The sequence below is a fragment of the Ranitomeya imitator genome, chromosome 3 (assembly GCF_032444005.1).
Source record: "Ranitomeya imitator isolate aRanImi1 chromosome 3, aRanImi1.pri, whole genome shotgun sequence".
Classification (NCBI taxonomy): Eukaryota; Metazoa; Chordata; class Amphibia; order Anura; family Dendrobatidae; genus Ranitomeya; species Ranitomeya imitator.
In genome coordinates this window covers 131,909,138-131,924,697 of record NC_091284.1, presented here as the reverse complement: position 1 = coordinate 131,924,697, position 15,560 = coordinate 131,909,138, and the positions used below count along the sequence as shown (strand labels likewise).

General features: G+C 49.0%; 2 protein-coding genes across 2 annotated transcripts in view; one reads left to right on the top strand and one right to left on the bottom strand.

Annotated features, from left to right (window-relative positions):
* C3HXorf58 (chromosome 3 CXorf58 homolog) overlaps nucleotides 1-13,463 on the bottom strand; it is a 41,661-nt gene extending 28,198 nt beyond the window's left edge. The window contains exons 1-2 of the mRNA XM_069760062.1: nucleotides 13,354-13,463; nucleotides 7,456-7,555 (exon numbers count right to left, since the gene is read on the bottom strand). Coding sequence (XP_069616163.1) covers nucleotides 7,456-7,555; nucleotides 13,354-13,457 — 204 coding nt within the window. The 5' untranslated portion in view covers nucleotides 13,458-13,463. The remainder of the gene's footprint in view (nucleotides 1-7,455; nucleotides 7,556-13,353) is intronic.
* A 75-nt stretch (nucleotides 13,464-13,538) lies between these two features.
* The window catches only part of APOO (apolipoprotein O), a 103,214-nt gene continuing 101,192 nt past the window's right edge, over nucleotides 13,539-15,560 (top strand). The window contains exon 1 of the mRNA XM_069761461.1: nucleotides 13,539-13,814. Within this exon, the coding sequence (XP_069617562.1) occupies nucleotides 13,806-13,814 (9 nt within the window). The 5' untranslated portion in view covers nucleotides 13,539-13,805. The remainder of the gene's footprint in view (nucleotides 13,815-15,560) is intronic.

The window sequence follows — 15,560 nt, the reverse complement described above, 5'->3', positions numbered from 1 at the left end:
AATTGCTGCGCCTCATGGACGTCATGGTGACCCGGCGCGCCGACTCGTTCCCCCGCCGCTGCTAAGTGACTCATCATCCTCAGTCAGGTCGCCGATGACACACGTAGCAGCGTCAGCTGCCCACGTGTACATCAGCTGACTAAGAAGACCGAAAATTTCCGAGTCTGCGGCCGGAGAGAGCAGAGCCAGCGCGCACAACCTGAACGCCAATGAGTGATGCAGAATTATAAAATTAGAAGTCCAATTAAGTAATCCAATGAAAAAGTGGCTTTATTCAACGCGTTTCGGAGCACCACGGCTCCTTCATCAGGATTACACATCAGGATACCACTGTTACGGTACATTCTATGTGGTATCCTGATGAAGGAGCTGTGGTGCTCCGAAACGCGTTGAATAAAGCCACTTTTTCATTGGATTACTTAATTGGACTTCTAATTTTATAAGCGGCGCAGAGAAGAATCTACCACTATATCCCATTTTTTTATCTTAGGTTGGTCATGAGGAGACCGCTGTAACTGCAGCACCTTACGTCTTTATGAGCCTGTGTCAATCTGGTGAGTAAATTTGAATAGAATTTATCTCCTTATACCAAGATAAGACCCTATTGAGCTTTTTATTTCCTTCTAGCCCTTTATTGATGGATTCCATTCATTAAGACTGGCATTACACACACCAGTCACAATGAAGGACTTAATGGAGTGTGATGCGCCAAAGTTATTAAAATAAGCACACCACTTTATGAATTCGACACATCTGTAGCATATGCCTCAGAAGTTTTACTCTAATAAGGGACTGGAGTCACATTTCTGACATATAAAACATCAACATTCAGGACATACAGTTATATGAAAAAGTTTGGGCTTCCTGTAGCTTTTAATGAGTTCCTGGATCCTGGATGAAGGTATTTTTGACAATTCCTCTTTACAAAACAATTCCAGTTCAGTTACGTTTGATGGTCGCCGAGCATGGACAGCCCTCTTCAAATGATCCCACAGTTGTTCAATGATATTCAGGTCTGGGGACTGGGATGGCCATTCCAGAACAGTGTAATTGTTCCTCTGCATGAATGCCTGAGTAGATTTGGAGCGGTGTTTTGGATCATTGTCTTGCTGAAAGATCCATCCCCTGCGTAACTTCAACTTTGTCACTGATTCATGAACACTATTGTCAAGAATCTGATGATACTGAGAGGAATCCATGCGTCCCTCAACTTTAACAAGATTCCCGGTGCCGGCATTGGCCACACAGCCCCAAAGTATGATGGAACCTCCACCAAATTTTACTGTGGGTAGCAAGTGTTTTTCTTGGAATGCTGTGTTTTTTGGCCACCATGCATAACACCTTTTTGTATGACCAAACAACTCAATCTTGGTTTCATCAGTCCACAGGACCTTCTTCCAAAAAGAAATTGAGTTCTCCAAATGTGCTTTTGCATACCTCAGCCGACTCTGCTTGTGGCGTGCTTGCAGAAACGGCTTCTTTCGCATCACTCTCCCATACAGCTTCTCCTTGTGCAAAGTGCGTTGTATAGTTGACTGATGCACAGTGACACCATCTGCAGCAAGTTGATGCTGCAGCTCTCTGGAGGTGGTCTGAGGATTGTCCTTGACTGATCTCACCATTCTTCTTCTCTGCCTTTCTGATGTTTTTCTTGGCCTGCCACTTCTGGCCTTAACAAGAACTGTACCTGTGTTCTTCCATTTCCTTACTATGTTCCTCACAGTGGAAATGGACAGGTTAAATCTCTGAGACAGCTTTTTGTATCCTTCCCCTGAACAACTATGTTGAATAATCTTTGTTTTCAGATCACTAGACAGTTGTTTTGAGGAGCCCATGATGCCACTCTTCAGAGGAGATTCAAACAGGAGAACAACTTGCAAGTGGCCACTTTAAGTAGCTTTTCTCATGATTGCATACACCTGGCTATGAAGTTCAAAGCTCAATGAGGTTAGAAAACCAAAAAAGTGCTTTAGTAAGTCAGTAAAAAGTAGGTAGGAGTATTTAAAACAAGAAAATGATAAGGGTGCCCATACTTATGCACCTGTCAAATTTTGTTTGAAAGCAGATTGCACATTTTCTGTTAGTACAATAAACCTCAATTCAAGGCAGAAACATTACTGTGTCCAACAGTTATTAGATATATGAAACTGAAATAGCTGTTGCCAAAAAAAAAAAAAAAATTTTTATAAAACATTAAGCTTAAGATTAATAGGGGTGCCCAAACTTTTTCTTATAATTGTATAACTAAGTTAACAGGAGGGTGTACCCATGCCCTGTCCCATCCCGGTTCCTCCCCAGCTTCGCCAATCTTCATGAAGCTGCTTCAAACTGGTGTCAAAAAATGCCCAAAGTTGCACGTATTTAGCAAAACTGTGCAAAAAGTGTGCAACTTTTCAAAGTGTTTTACACCAGTTTTCTAGCAAAAACTCTGATGAATCGCACAGTTTCCATATATTCGCCTATGCCTACAGCGCTGTTACCAGACTTAATTTGTAATTTCTGATTTAACTTGTACATGTTCCATATAGAATATGTTGGAGCCATAGAAATAAAGATTATTATTGTGGTACATGTGCATTCTTCCAGACAAGTAACGTCAAAGTACCATAAACCTCCTAAGGCCGGTTTCACACGTCAGTGGCTCCGGTACGTGAGGTGACAGTTTCCTCACGTACCGGAGACACTGACTCACGTAGACACATTAAATTCAATGTGTCTCTGCACATGTCAGCGTGTTTTCACGGACCGTGTGCAAAACACGGAGACATGTCAGTGTTCGTGGGAGCGCACGGATCACACGGACCCATTAAAGTCAATGGGTCCGTGTAAAACACGTACCGCACACGGATGTTGTCCGTGTGCCGTGCAGGAGACAGTGCTACAGTAAGCGCTGTCCCCCTCAGCGTGGTGCTGAAGCTCCATTCATTTCTTCTCTCCAGCAGCGTCGCTGGAGAGAAGATATGAAAAATATTTTTTTTTTTGTTTTGTTTTTGGTGTTTAAAATAAAGATCCCTGTCTCCAACCCCCTCCCACCCCCTGTGCGCCCGCCCGCTGTTAATAAAATACTCACCTAGCTCCCTCGCTGCTTCCTCTCTGCACCGCAGCTTCTCTTGTATGAGCGGTCACGTGGTGCCGCCCTATGGGAGGTGGAGACGCATATTCATCACTGTAATGGGCGGTACCACGTGACCACTCATACAGGAGAAGCTGCGGCGCGGAGAGGAAGCAGCGAGGGAGCTAGGTGAGTATTTTATTAACAGCGGGCGGGCGCACAGGGGGTGGGAGGGGGTTGAGGACAGGGATCTTTATTTTAAACACCAAAAAAAAAAAAATGATTTTTCATATCTTCTTTCCAGCGATGCTGCTGGAGAGAAGAAATGAATGGAGCTTCAGCACCCAAAGCAGGGGACAGCGCTTACTTGTAGCGCTGTCTCCTGCACGGTCCGTGTGGTACCCAGTTGGCACACGGCTGCCGCACGTGTGCCACACTGATGTGCAACGTGAGCACACGGACACGGATAATTCCGGTACCGGAATTATCTGGACGTGTGAGACTGGCCTAAGGGAAGTTATATTACATATTGTGGAAGATAACAGGATTGCAATGTGTTTTAGGACTTGTAATGAATTTATTATATGGTTATTGTTAATTTATTATTAAAGTGGGTGCAGGGGTGCATTCGTGCACTGTTATTCGTGTATTTTTTATTCAAAGTACTTTTTTTTCTAAGTACTCGGCAGTTATAACATGGCAGTTAGACAGGGCAGGAGACAGGTAAGACAATCTAAATCTAATCCATATTCACTTGAAACAGCACAAATACTCACCATATTTATTTGTATAATTTATATCCTGGCTGCTGCATTCACTCACATTCACCGCCCTCGCATTAATTCTCTACACTCCATCCATATCGGCCCCTCTGTCCTTGCCTCTCCTATGTATAGCACTCATGCTCTATTCACATTGCTTAACAGCACAGATCCATTCAGTCCCAACATCCAACACAAGAGACGCTCTCACAAATCACTTAACCATCTGCTCACTCTTTCGATCCTCCTTCTCCTAGTCGCTGGAGACATATCTCCAAACCCCGGCCCCCCATGTTATAGCCAGTCAAACCTCCCAATTGCTACACCCAGAAACCCCTCTAACCTTATTAATATTCCCTGCATGCCTGCTGTCTCTTTCAATTGTGCCCTTTGGAATTCTCGCTCTGTGTGTAATAAACTCTCCTTCATTCATGACTTCTTCCTTTCTAATTCTCTTAATCTCCTGGCTCTTACTGAAACCTGGATCCAGCAGTCAGATACCACCGCTGCTGCTGCTCTTTCATATGGTGGACTACACTTTTCTCATACCCCAAGATCAGACAACAGAGCAGGTGGAGGCGTTGGTCTGCTCCTTTCACCCAAATGTACTTTCCAAGTTATCCCCCAAGTACCCTCACTTGTCTTCCCTTCCTTTGAGGTCCATGTGGTCAGACTCTACGTCCCCTTCTCCATGCGAGTGGCGGTGGTGTATCGTCCTCCCGGCCCCTCTCATCAGTTCCTGGATCACTTTGCCACCTGGCTTCCACACTTTCTCTCCTGTGACACCCCCACCCTTATCATGGGTGATTTCAACATCCCCATTGCCTCTCCCCTCTCCCCATCTGCTTCTCACCTTTTATCTCTATCCTCCTCTTTTGGCCTCTCGCAGCATACTAACTCTCCAACACATGAAGATGGAAACTCCCTTGACTTGGTCTTCTCCCGACTTTGCTCAGTGGATGACTTCACAAACTCCCCTCTCCCGCTCTCTGACCACAACCTTCTTTCATTCTCTATCAAGTACTGCCATCCCGCTCAGGTCACCCCCACTTTCCACACCTATAGAAACATACAGGCCATTAACACCCAGAAACTTATGACGAACTTGCAGTCCTCATTGGCCCCTATTTCCTCCATCTCATGTCCTGATTCTGCATTGAAGCATTACAATGAAACCCTGCAAAGTGCTCTGGATGAAGCTGCTCCTCCTATACATAAAACAACTCGGCACAGACGGCAACAACCGTGGCACACGCTGCAAACACGTTTCCTGCAGCGGTGCTCCAGGTGCGCAGAACGTCTGTGGAGAAAATCTAATCTACCCGAAGATTTCATCCATTATAAGTTCATGCTAAAGACATACAATTCTGCCCTTCACCTCTCCAAACAAACCTACTTCAACACCCTCATCACCTCCCTGTCCAATAACCCTAAACGTCTCTTTGACACGTTCCAGTCCCTACTCACCCCAAGAGAGCAGGCCCCAACCACGGATCTCCGTGCTGACGATCTGGCCAATTACTTCAAAGAAAAAATTGACCACATTCGACAGGAAATCATCTCCCAATCTCTTCATACCATGCACTGTCCTCCCTCCCCCACTGCATCTAGTTCACTCTCTGACTTTGAAGCAGTTACAGAAGAAGAAGTAAGCAGGCTCCTTGCATCTTCGCGCCCGACCACTTGCACCAGTGACCCCATTCCGTCACATCTCCTCCAGTCCCTTTCCCCGGCTATCACCTCTCACCTAACAAAAATATTCAACCTTTCCCTCACTTCCGGTATTTTTCCCTCCTCATTTAAGCATGCCATCATACATCCATTACTTAAAAAACCATCCCTCGATCAAAACTGTGCCGCTAATTATAGACCTGTCTCTAATCTTCCCTTCATCTCTAAACTCCTCGAACGCCTGGTCCACTCCCGTCTTACCCGCTATCTCTCAGATAACTCTCTTCTCGACCCTCTTCAATCTGGCTTCCGCTCTTTACACTCTACTGAAACTGCCCTCATTAAAGTCTCTAATGACCTACTAACAGCTAAATCTAATGGTCACTACTCAATGCTAATTCTCTTGGATCTCTCTGCAGCATTTGACACTGTGGATCATCAGCTCCTCCTCACTATGCTCCGCTCCATCGGCCTCAAGGACACCGTTCTCTCCTGGTTCTCCTCCTATCTCTCTGACCGATCCTTCACTGTATGTTTTGCTGGTTCCTCCTCCTCTCACCTTCCCCTTACTGTTGGGGTTCCTCAAGGATCAGTCCTAGGCCCCCTACTCTTCTCGTTGTATACTGCCCCTATTGGACAAACAATCAGTAGATTTGGTTTCCAGTACCATCTCTATGCTGACGACACCCAATTATACACTTCTGCTCCCGATATCACACCGACCTTTTTAGAAAACACCAGTGATTGTCTTACCGCTGTCTCTAACATCATGTCCTCCCTCTATCTGAAACTAAACCTGTCAAAAACTGAACTCCTCGTGTTCTCTCCCTCTACTAACCTACCTTTGCCTGACATTGCCATCTCCGTGTGCGGTTCCACCATTACTCCAAAGCAACATGCCCGCTGCCTTGGGATCATCCTTGATTCTGACCTTTCATTCACCCCCTACATCCGATCACTGGCTCGCTCTTCTTACCTGCATCTCAAAAACATTTCTAGAATTCGCCCTTTTCTTAATTTCGACTCTGCAAAAACTCTGTTTCACTTATTCATTCTCGTCTGGACTATTGTAACTCTCTACTAATCGGTCTCCCTCTTGCAAAACTCTCACCGCTCCAATCTGTCCTGAATGCTGCAGCCAGGATCATATTCCTCACCAACCGTTACACCGATGCCTCTACCTTGTGCCAGTCATTACACTGGCTACCCATCCACTCCAGAATCCAGTACAAAACTACTACCCTCATCCACAAAGCACTCCATGGCTCAGCACCACCCTACATCTCCTCCCTGGTATCAGTCTACCACCCTACCCGTGCCCTCCGCTCCGCTAATGACCTCAGGTTAGCATCCTCAATAATCAGAACCTCCCACTCCCGTCTCCAAGACTTTACACGTGCTGCGCCGATTCTGTGGAATGCACTACCTAGGTTAATACGATTAATCCCCAATCCCCACAGTTTTAAGCGTGCCCTAAAAACTCATTTGTTCAGACTGGCCTACCGCCTCAATGCATTAACCTAACGATCCCTGTGTGGCCTATTTATAATAAAAAAAAAAAAAAAGGTTCCTCGCATCATGTTCTCATACACTTTATGCAGTATTAGCCCTCTGTGTCTGTACTGCTACATACTTAGGCAGGTAACTGGTTCATGCAGCTTTACATGAACACCTGAGCCTTACACTATAGCTGGTCCGAATAACTAAAGCAATTGTTACCATCCACCTCTCGTGTCTCCCCTTTTCCCCATAGTTTGTAAGCTTGCGAGCAGGGCCCTCACTCCTCCTGGTATCTGTTTTGAACTGTATTTCTGTTATGCTGTAATGTTTATTGTCTGTACAAGTCCCCTCTATAATTTGTAAAGCGCTGCGGAATATGTTGGCGCTATATAAATAAAATTATTATTATTATTATTATAAAGTAAGAAAGAGAAAAGTATAAAGAAAAAAGAAAAATGTATTGATACATACAGCAGCCTGAGCAGCGTGTCTGAGGAGTGTAAAGATCTGCTTGTTGCGGTGACACCTCCATGCTCTTTGAATTTGGATCACAGCAACACCAATATCAATCCTGCAAAAAGCAAATAAAGGAAAATGTCAATGCACATAGAGCATTAGGAGGGAGTTTGATAGCAAATGCTTCTGAGGCCAACTACAAACCATGTGCAAGGTCACACACAGGATATAGTATCAAGAAGGTCTATGCAGTAATAAGGTCAACTCAGGCAGTTTTAGGGCCCATTCAGATGTCCAATTTTCCACGTATGAGAAAAAAAAGCACTGATCATTCTGATCAGAGATTGGTACGTGAGCCATACGATTTTCCTCGAGAGTGGAAAAATAAAAGTTAAAAATAAAAAATAAAAAGTTTCCACCTTCTCCATTCTGACAGTCAGTGAAAATCACACCGCACTCAGATGACACGCAAATACAGTCAGACTTTCACTGGCCATTTTGAGCCAATGCTCGCGTCAAAGTTGGACATGTCTCCACAATTTTCTGAGCACATGTGAATGGCCCCGTATACTATCACAGGTACGAGTGTTACCCATGAAAATCATGACTAGCACGCCTACGCCAAAAATCGGAAGTCTGAATGAGCCCGTATACTGACAAATATTTAGAATTGAGAGTCCTCAGTGGTTGATACCTTTTAATGGCTAACTGAAAAGATGGTAACAAAGTTCAAGCTTTCGAAACTACACAGGTCTCTTCATCAGGCAAAGACTAATGTGATTCTTCAGAATTTGTTTTAGTCTTTGCCTGATGAAGAGACCTGTGTAGTCTCGAAAGCTTGCACTTTGTTACCATCTTTTCAGTTAGCCATTAAAAGGTATCAACCACTGAGGACTCTCAATTCTAAATATTTGTCTATCTACTGGCTAACACGGTACCAAGATATATTTCTTTCCTGTACCCTTATACTGAGTCATCCATAAGGCTATGTGCCCACGTTGCGAATTGGTGTGCGTATTCTTCCGCACTGTTTTTGCAAAATCCGCAGGTAAACTGCACTGCAGATTTCCTGCAGATTTACCGCTGTTTTTTGTGCGGATTTCCCCTGCGGTTTTACACCTGCGGATTCCTATTGAGGAGCAAATGTAAACCGCTGCGGAATCCTCACAAAGAATTGACATCCTGCGGGCTGCGGAAAAAACAACGCTGCGCTTCCGCGCGTTTTTTCCGCAGCATGGGCACAGCGGATTTGGTTTTCCATAGGTTTACATGGTACTGTACAACTCAGGGAAAACTGCTGCGAATACGCAGCGGCGGATCCGCAGCAAAATCCGCAACGTGTGCACATACCCTAAAGGTCCGTTGCACAGAACAGGGAGGAACCTTCCTAGTCGCAGAACTTTGATGGCAGCTTGTTGTCCAGGAAGACAGGTAGAGAGTGACAGACCCCACACTACACGTGGAGGACAAGTAGAGAGTGACAGATCCCAGCACTACACGTGGAGGACAGGTAGAGAGTGACAGACCCCACACTACACGTGGAGGACAAGTAGAGAGTGACAGACCCCACACTACACGTGGAGGACAGGTAGAGAGTGACAGATCCCAGCACTACACGTGGAGGACAGGTAGAGAGTGACAGACCCCACACTACACGTGGAGGACAAGTAGAGAGTGACAGATCCCAGCACTACACATGGAGGCAGGTAGAGAGTGACAGACCCCACACTACACGTGGAGGACAGGTAGAGAGTGACAGACCCCAGCACTACACGTGGAGGACAGGTAGAGAGTGACAGACCCCGCACTAGCCGTGGAGGACAGGTAGAGAGTGACAGACCCCACACTACACGTGGAGGACAGGTAGAGAGTGACAGACCCCAGCACTACACGTGGAGGACAGGTAGAGAGTGACAGACCCCAGCACTACACGTGGAGGACAGGTAGAGAGTGACAGACCCCGCACTAGACGTGGAGGACAGGTAGAGAGTGACAGATCCCAGCACTACACGTGGAGGACAGGTAGAGAGTGACAGATCCCAGCACTACACATGGAGGCAGGTAGAGAGTGACAGACCCCACACTACACGTGGAGGACAAGTAGAGAGTGACAGACCCCAGCACTACACATGGAGGCAGGTAGAGAGTGACAGACCCCACACTACACGTGGAGGACAAGTAGAGAGTGACAGATTCCAGCACTACACATGGAGGCAGGTAGAGAGTGACAGACCCCACACTACACGTGGAGGACAGGTAGAGAGTGACAGACCCCGCACTACACGTGGAGGACAGGTAGAGAGTGACAGACCCCAGCACTACACATGGAGGCAGGTAGAGAGTGACAGACCCCACACTACACGTGGAGGACAGGTAGAGAGTGACAGACCCCAGCACTACGCGTGGAGGACAGGTAGAGAGTGACAGACCCCGCACTAGACGTGGAGACAGGTAGAGAGTGACAGACCCCACACTACACATGGAGGACAGGTAGAGAGTGACAGACCCCACACTACACGTGGAGGACAGGTAGAGAGTGACAGACCCCGCACTACACGTGGAGGACAGGTAGAGAGTGACAGACCCCAGCACTACACGTGGAGGACAGGTAGAGAGTGACAGACCCCGCACTACACGTGGAGGACAGGTAGAGAGTGACAGACCCCGCACTAGACGTGGAGGACAGGTAGAGAGTGACAGACCCCACACTACACGTGGAGGACAGGTAGAGAGTGACAGACCCCAGCACTACACGTGGAGGCAGGTAGAGCGTGACAGACCCCACACTACACGTGGAGGACAGGTAGAGAGTGACAGACCCCAGCACTACACGTGGAGGACAGGTAGAGAGTGACAGACCCCGCACTACACGTGGAGGACAGGTAGAGAGTGACAGACCCCGCACTACACGTGGAGGACATGTAGAGAGTGACAGACCCCGCACTACACGTGGAGGACAGGTAGAGAGTGACAGACCCCGCACTACACGTGGAGGACAGGTAGAGAGTGACAGACCCCAGCACTACACGTGGAGGTCAGGTAGAGAGTGACAGACCCCGCACTACACGTGGAGGACAGGTAGAGAGTGACAGACCCCGCACTACACGTGGAGGACAGGTAGAGAGTGACAGACCCCACACTACACGTGGAGGACAGGTAGAGAGTGACAGACCCCAGCACTACACGTGGAGGACAGGTAGAGAGTGACAGACCCCGCACTACACGTGGAGGACAGGTAGAGAGTGACAGACCCCAGCACTACACGTGGAGGACAGGTAGAGAGTGACAGACCCCGCACTACACGTGGAGACAGGTAGAGAGTGACAGACCCCACACTACACGTGGAGGACAGGTAGAGAGTGACAGACCCCAGCACTACACGTGGAGGACAGGTAGAGAGTGACAGACCCCAGCACTACACGTGGAGACAGGTAGAGAGTGACAGACCCCAGCACTACACGTGGAGGACAGGTAGAGAGTGACAGACCCCAGCACTACATGTGGAGACAGGTAGAGAGCAGGCAGCTGAATGCCGTACAGTGGAGAGGTAGAGAGTGACAGACCCCAGCACTACACGTGGAGGACAGGTAGAGAGTGACAGACCCCACACTACACGTGGAGGACAGGTAGAGAGTGACAGACCCCGCACTACACGTGGAGGACAGGTAGAGAGTGACAGACCCCACACTACACGTGGAGACAGGTAGAGAGTGACAGACCCCGCACTACACGTGGAGACAGGTAGAGAGTGACAGACCCCGCACTACACGTGGAGACAGGTAGAGAGTGACAGACCCCAGCACTACACGTGGAGACAGGTAGAGAGTGACAGACCCCGCACTACACGTGGAGGACAGGTAGAGAGTGACAGACCCCGCACTACACGTGGAGGACAGGTAGAGAGTGACAGACCCCGCACTACACGTGGAGGACAGGTAGAGAGTGACAGACCCCACACTACACGTGGAGGACAGGTAGAGAGTGACAGACCCCGCACTACACGTGGAGGACAGGTAGAGAGTGACAGACCCCGCACTACACGTGGAGGACAGGTAGAGAGTGACAGACCCCGCACTACACGTGGAGGACAGGTAGAGAGTGACAGACCCCACACTACACGTGGAGACAGGTAGAGAGTGACAGACCCCGCACTACACGTGGAGACAGGTAGAGAGTGACAGACCCCGCACTACACGTGGAGACAGGTAGAGAGTGACAGACCCCAGCACTACACGTGGAGACAGGTAGAGAGTGACAGACCCCGCACTACACGTGGAGGACAGGTAGAGAGTGACAGACCCCGCACTACACGTGGAGGACAGGTAGAGAGTGACAGACCCCGCACTACACGTGGAGGACAGGTAGAGAGTGACAGACCCCACACTACACGTGGAGGACAGGTAGAGAGTGACAGACCCCACACTACACGTGGAGACAGGTAGAGAGTGACAGACCCCGCACTACACGTGGAGGACAGGTAGAGAGTGACAGACCCCGCACTACACGTGGAGGACAGGTAGAGAGTGACAGACCCCAGCACTACACGTGGAGACAGGTAGAGAGTGACAGACCCCACACTACACGTGGAGACAGGTAGAGAGTGACAGACCCCGCACTACACGTGGAGGACAGGTAGAGAGTGACAGACCCCACACTACACGTGGAGACAGGTAGAGAGTGACAGACCCCGCACTACACGTGGAGGACAGGTAGAGAGTGACAGACCCCGCACTACACGTGGAGGACAGGTAGAGAGTGACAGACCCCGCACTACACGTGGAGACAGGTAGAGAGTGACAGACCCCGCACTACACGTGGAGGACAGGTAGAGAGTGACAGACCCCACACTACACGTGGAGACAGGTAGAGAGTGACAGACCCCACACTACACGTGGAGACAGGTAGAGAGTGACAGACCCCACACTACACGTGGAGGACAGGTAGAGAGTGACAGACCCCACACTACACGTGGAGACAGGTAGAGAGTGACAGACCCCGCACTACACGTGGAGGACAGGTAGAGAGTGACAGACCCCACACTACACGTGGAGACAGGTAGAGAGTGACAGACCCCGCACTACACATGGAGGACAGGTAGAGAGTGACAGACCCCACACTACACGTGGAGACAGGTAGAGAGTGACAGACCCCACACTACACGTGGAGGACAGGTAGAGAGTGACAGACCCCGCACTACACGTGGAGACAGGTAGAGAGTGACAGACCCCACACTACACGTGGAGACAGGTAGAGAGTGACAGACCCCACACTACACGTGGAGGACAGGTAGAGAGTGACAGACCCCACACTACACGTGGAGACAGGTAGAGAGTGACAGACCCCGCACTACACGTGGAGGACAGGTAGAGAGTGACAGACCCCACACTACACGTGGAGACAGGTAGAGAGTGACAGACCCCGCACTACACATGGAGGACAGGTAGAGAGTGACAGACCCCACACTACACGTGGAGGACAGGTAGAGAGTGACAGACCCCACACTACACGTGGAGACAGGTAGAGAGCAGGCAGCTGAATGCCGTACAGTGGAGAGGTAGAGGACAGTCAGAGGCTCTGAGTTTACACTGGGCGTTTTTCATCTTTCTGCAGCAAATCCTGATCTCTTGGCAGGACAGAAGCAGGTTTCCTTGGCTTTCCTTGCTGCGTTTTTTATGCAGTTTTGAATGCTAGATTTGTCTCTTGTGCAAACTGATAAAGTTTAGTGTTGAAAAAAGATCGTGTTCCATACAATCAGGTTTTGGTACCGTTAAACGCAGCTGAAAATTAAAACACAGCAATAACGCCCTGTGTGAACTTAGTCAAAATGATGGAGCAGCCCCAGAAAACCAGTCTGTAACCAATATGCCAGGAATGTTTGTCATGGGAGCAGCAGTGACCTGCAGGAACACTTACTCCGGGATTGCCGCCTGCTGGGCGCTTATCGGACCTTTCCTCGGCGGCAGCGATTCCCCGGAGCCGCTGGTGGGAAGGCTGATAGTGACCGACGTGCTGGACATGGCGGCGCTCACCCTGCACATTACACCAGAATCACGGCGTTTACCGTCACCATGACAACCCCGGGAGGGACGTCACTTCCTGTCTCACATACAGTCACAAGGCGCACAGACAGCGCCTATTCCCGGCCAAGTCATTTATAGCAAGTCCTCACATCAGAAAAGCCTAGTGCAATAACTCATTGCACGGCTGTGTGACACGGTTTCCTACCGACGCCTCAGCATCGTGTAATGTGAAAATGTCCTATCCGGGACGCCGTCGCTGCGCTTAGAAGCGTTGCTAGGGGTCTAGCGGTTGCTAAGGTGTCGCGGCCTGGTTTCCTCCTGCAGCCTGACCTCCCCGCCGCTGTCATGCTCAAGGTGAGAACTGAAGAGAGGCGCCGGGCTCATTACACTGCGATTACCGGGGGTCTGTGTGCAGTCAGCATGGCGGCGGCCTCCTGTGTAACCACAAGTGTCAGCATGCCCTTCTCCTGTCACTACTGTTAGGGGGTCCACACAAGAATTAGTCCGCGATCCACATACGTGTTCTAGCCATGTTTTTCTGGGATATCACAAGTGCCCCATTGTAGTCTGTCACTGATGAGAAGGGCCCATAGAAGTCTATGGCTGGCATCTGTGTGTGTGTGTGCGCCTAAGGCTAGGTTCACATTGCGTTAATGGGTTAACGCTAGCAGACTCCGTTACATGGTGAAATTGTCGCAGTTAGCGCCATGCAATGGATCCGCTAGTGCACCCATTGACGGAAATGTGCTAACGGATCGGTAGCGCATGCCTTTTTCGGCACGCGCTAGCGATGTCCCGTTAGTTTCGGACGGACCGCGGACGCTGCTTGCAGCGTCCGAGGTCCATTCCTCGCTAGCGCAGATCGGGTGTCTGCGCTAGTGGGATCGCCAAATGCAATCCCTTTTGGGACATTGCGTTAGCGCAGTCCGTAGCGCTATGCACTAAACAGACTGCCCTAACACAATGTGAACCTAGCGTTCTAGTGATGAGCGAGTATACTCGTTGCTCGGGGGTCCTCCGAGTATAATTTATTGCTCGGAGATTTAGTTTTCATCACCACAGCTGAATGATAAGTAGATGCGGGGGTTGCCTGGTTGCAAGGGAATCCCCACATGTAATCAAGCTGGCTAACAGATGTAAATCATTCAGCTGAGATGAGGAAAACTAAATCTCTGAGCACTAACAAATACTCTGAGGACCCCCGAGTGTGCTCAAGAAATCTTGAGTAACGAGTATATTTGCTCATCACCATACCTCCCAACTTTTGAAGATGGGAAAGAGGGACAAAGTTTGCGACATGCAACGCGCGCCGCTGCAAATTTTAGGCCCTGCCTCTGACCTCCACGTCCCAACCACACCCATTTAGCACTACTGATCACACTGTTTCATAAAGAATAATTATAAACAAAAAAATATGGCCACACAATGCTCCATCTACTATATAATTGTCTAAGGGTCACGTCCGTCTGTCTGTCTTTCTGCCTGTCACAGATATTCATTGGTCGCGGCCTCTGTCATGGAATCCAAGTCGCTGATTGGTCTCGCCAGCTGCCTGTCATGGCTGCCGCAACCAATCAGCGGCGGCCACAGTCCGGTTGAAAAATGGCCGCTCCTTCCTTCCCACAGTCAGTGCCCGCTCCGTACTCCCCTCCAGTCAACGCTCACACAGGGTTAATGGCAGCGTTGACCGCGGTGTAACGCACTCCATTAACGCTGCTATTAACCCTGTGTGACCAACTTTTTACTATTCATGCTGCCTATGCAGCATGAATAGTAAAAAGATCTAATGTTAAAAATAATTAAAAAAATAAAAAATAGTTACATACTCACCTTCCGGAGCCCCCAGTGACCGCTCCATGCATTGCGGTCTCGCGATATGATGACGTGCGGTCTCGCGAAACCGCAATGCACTCTTCAGACCGGAGCGCGCGAGGAGCATCGGTAACCGGCCGCTTCGATCCGCTCCGGAAGGTGAGTATGTAACTATTTTTTATTTTAATTCTTTTTTTTAACAGGGATATGGTACATACTACGTGACTGGCCAATATACTACGTGCCTGGCCAATATACTACATGACTGGGCAGTATACTACGTGGGTC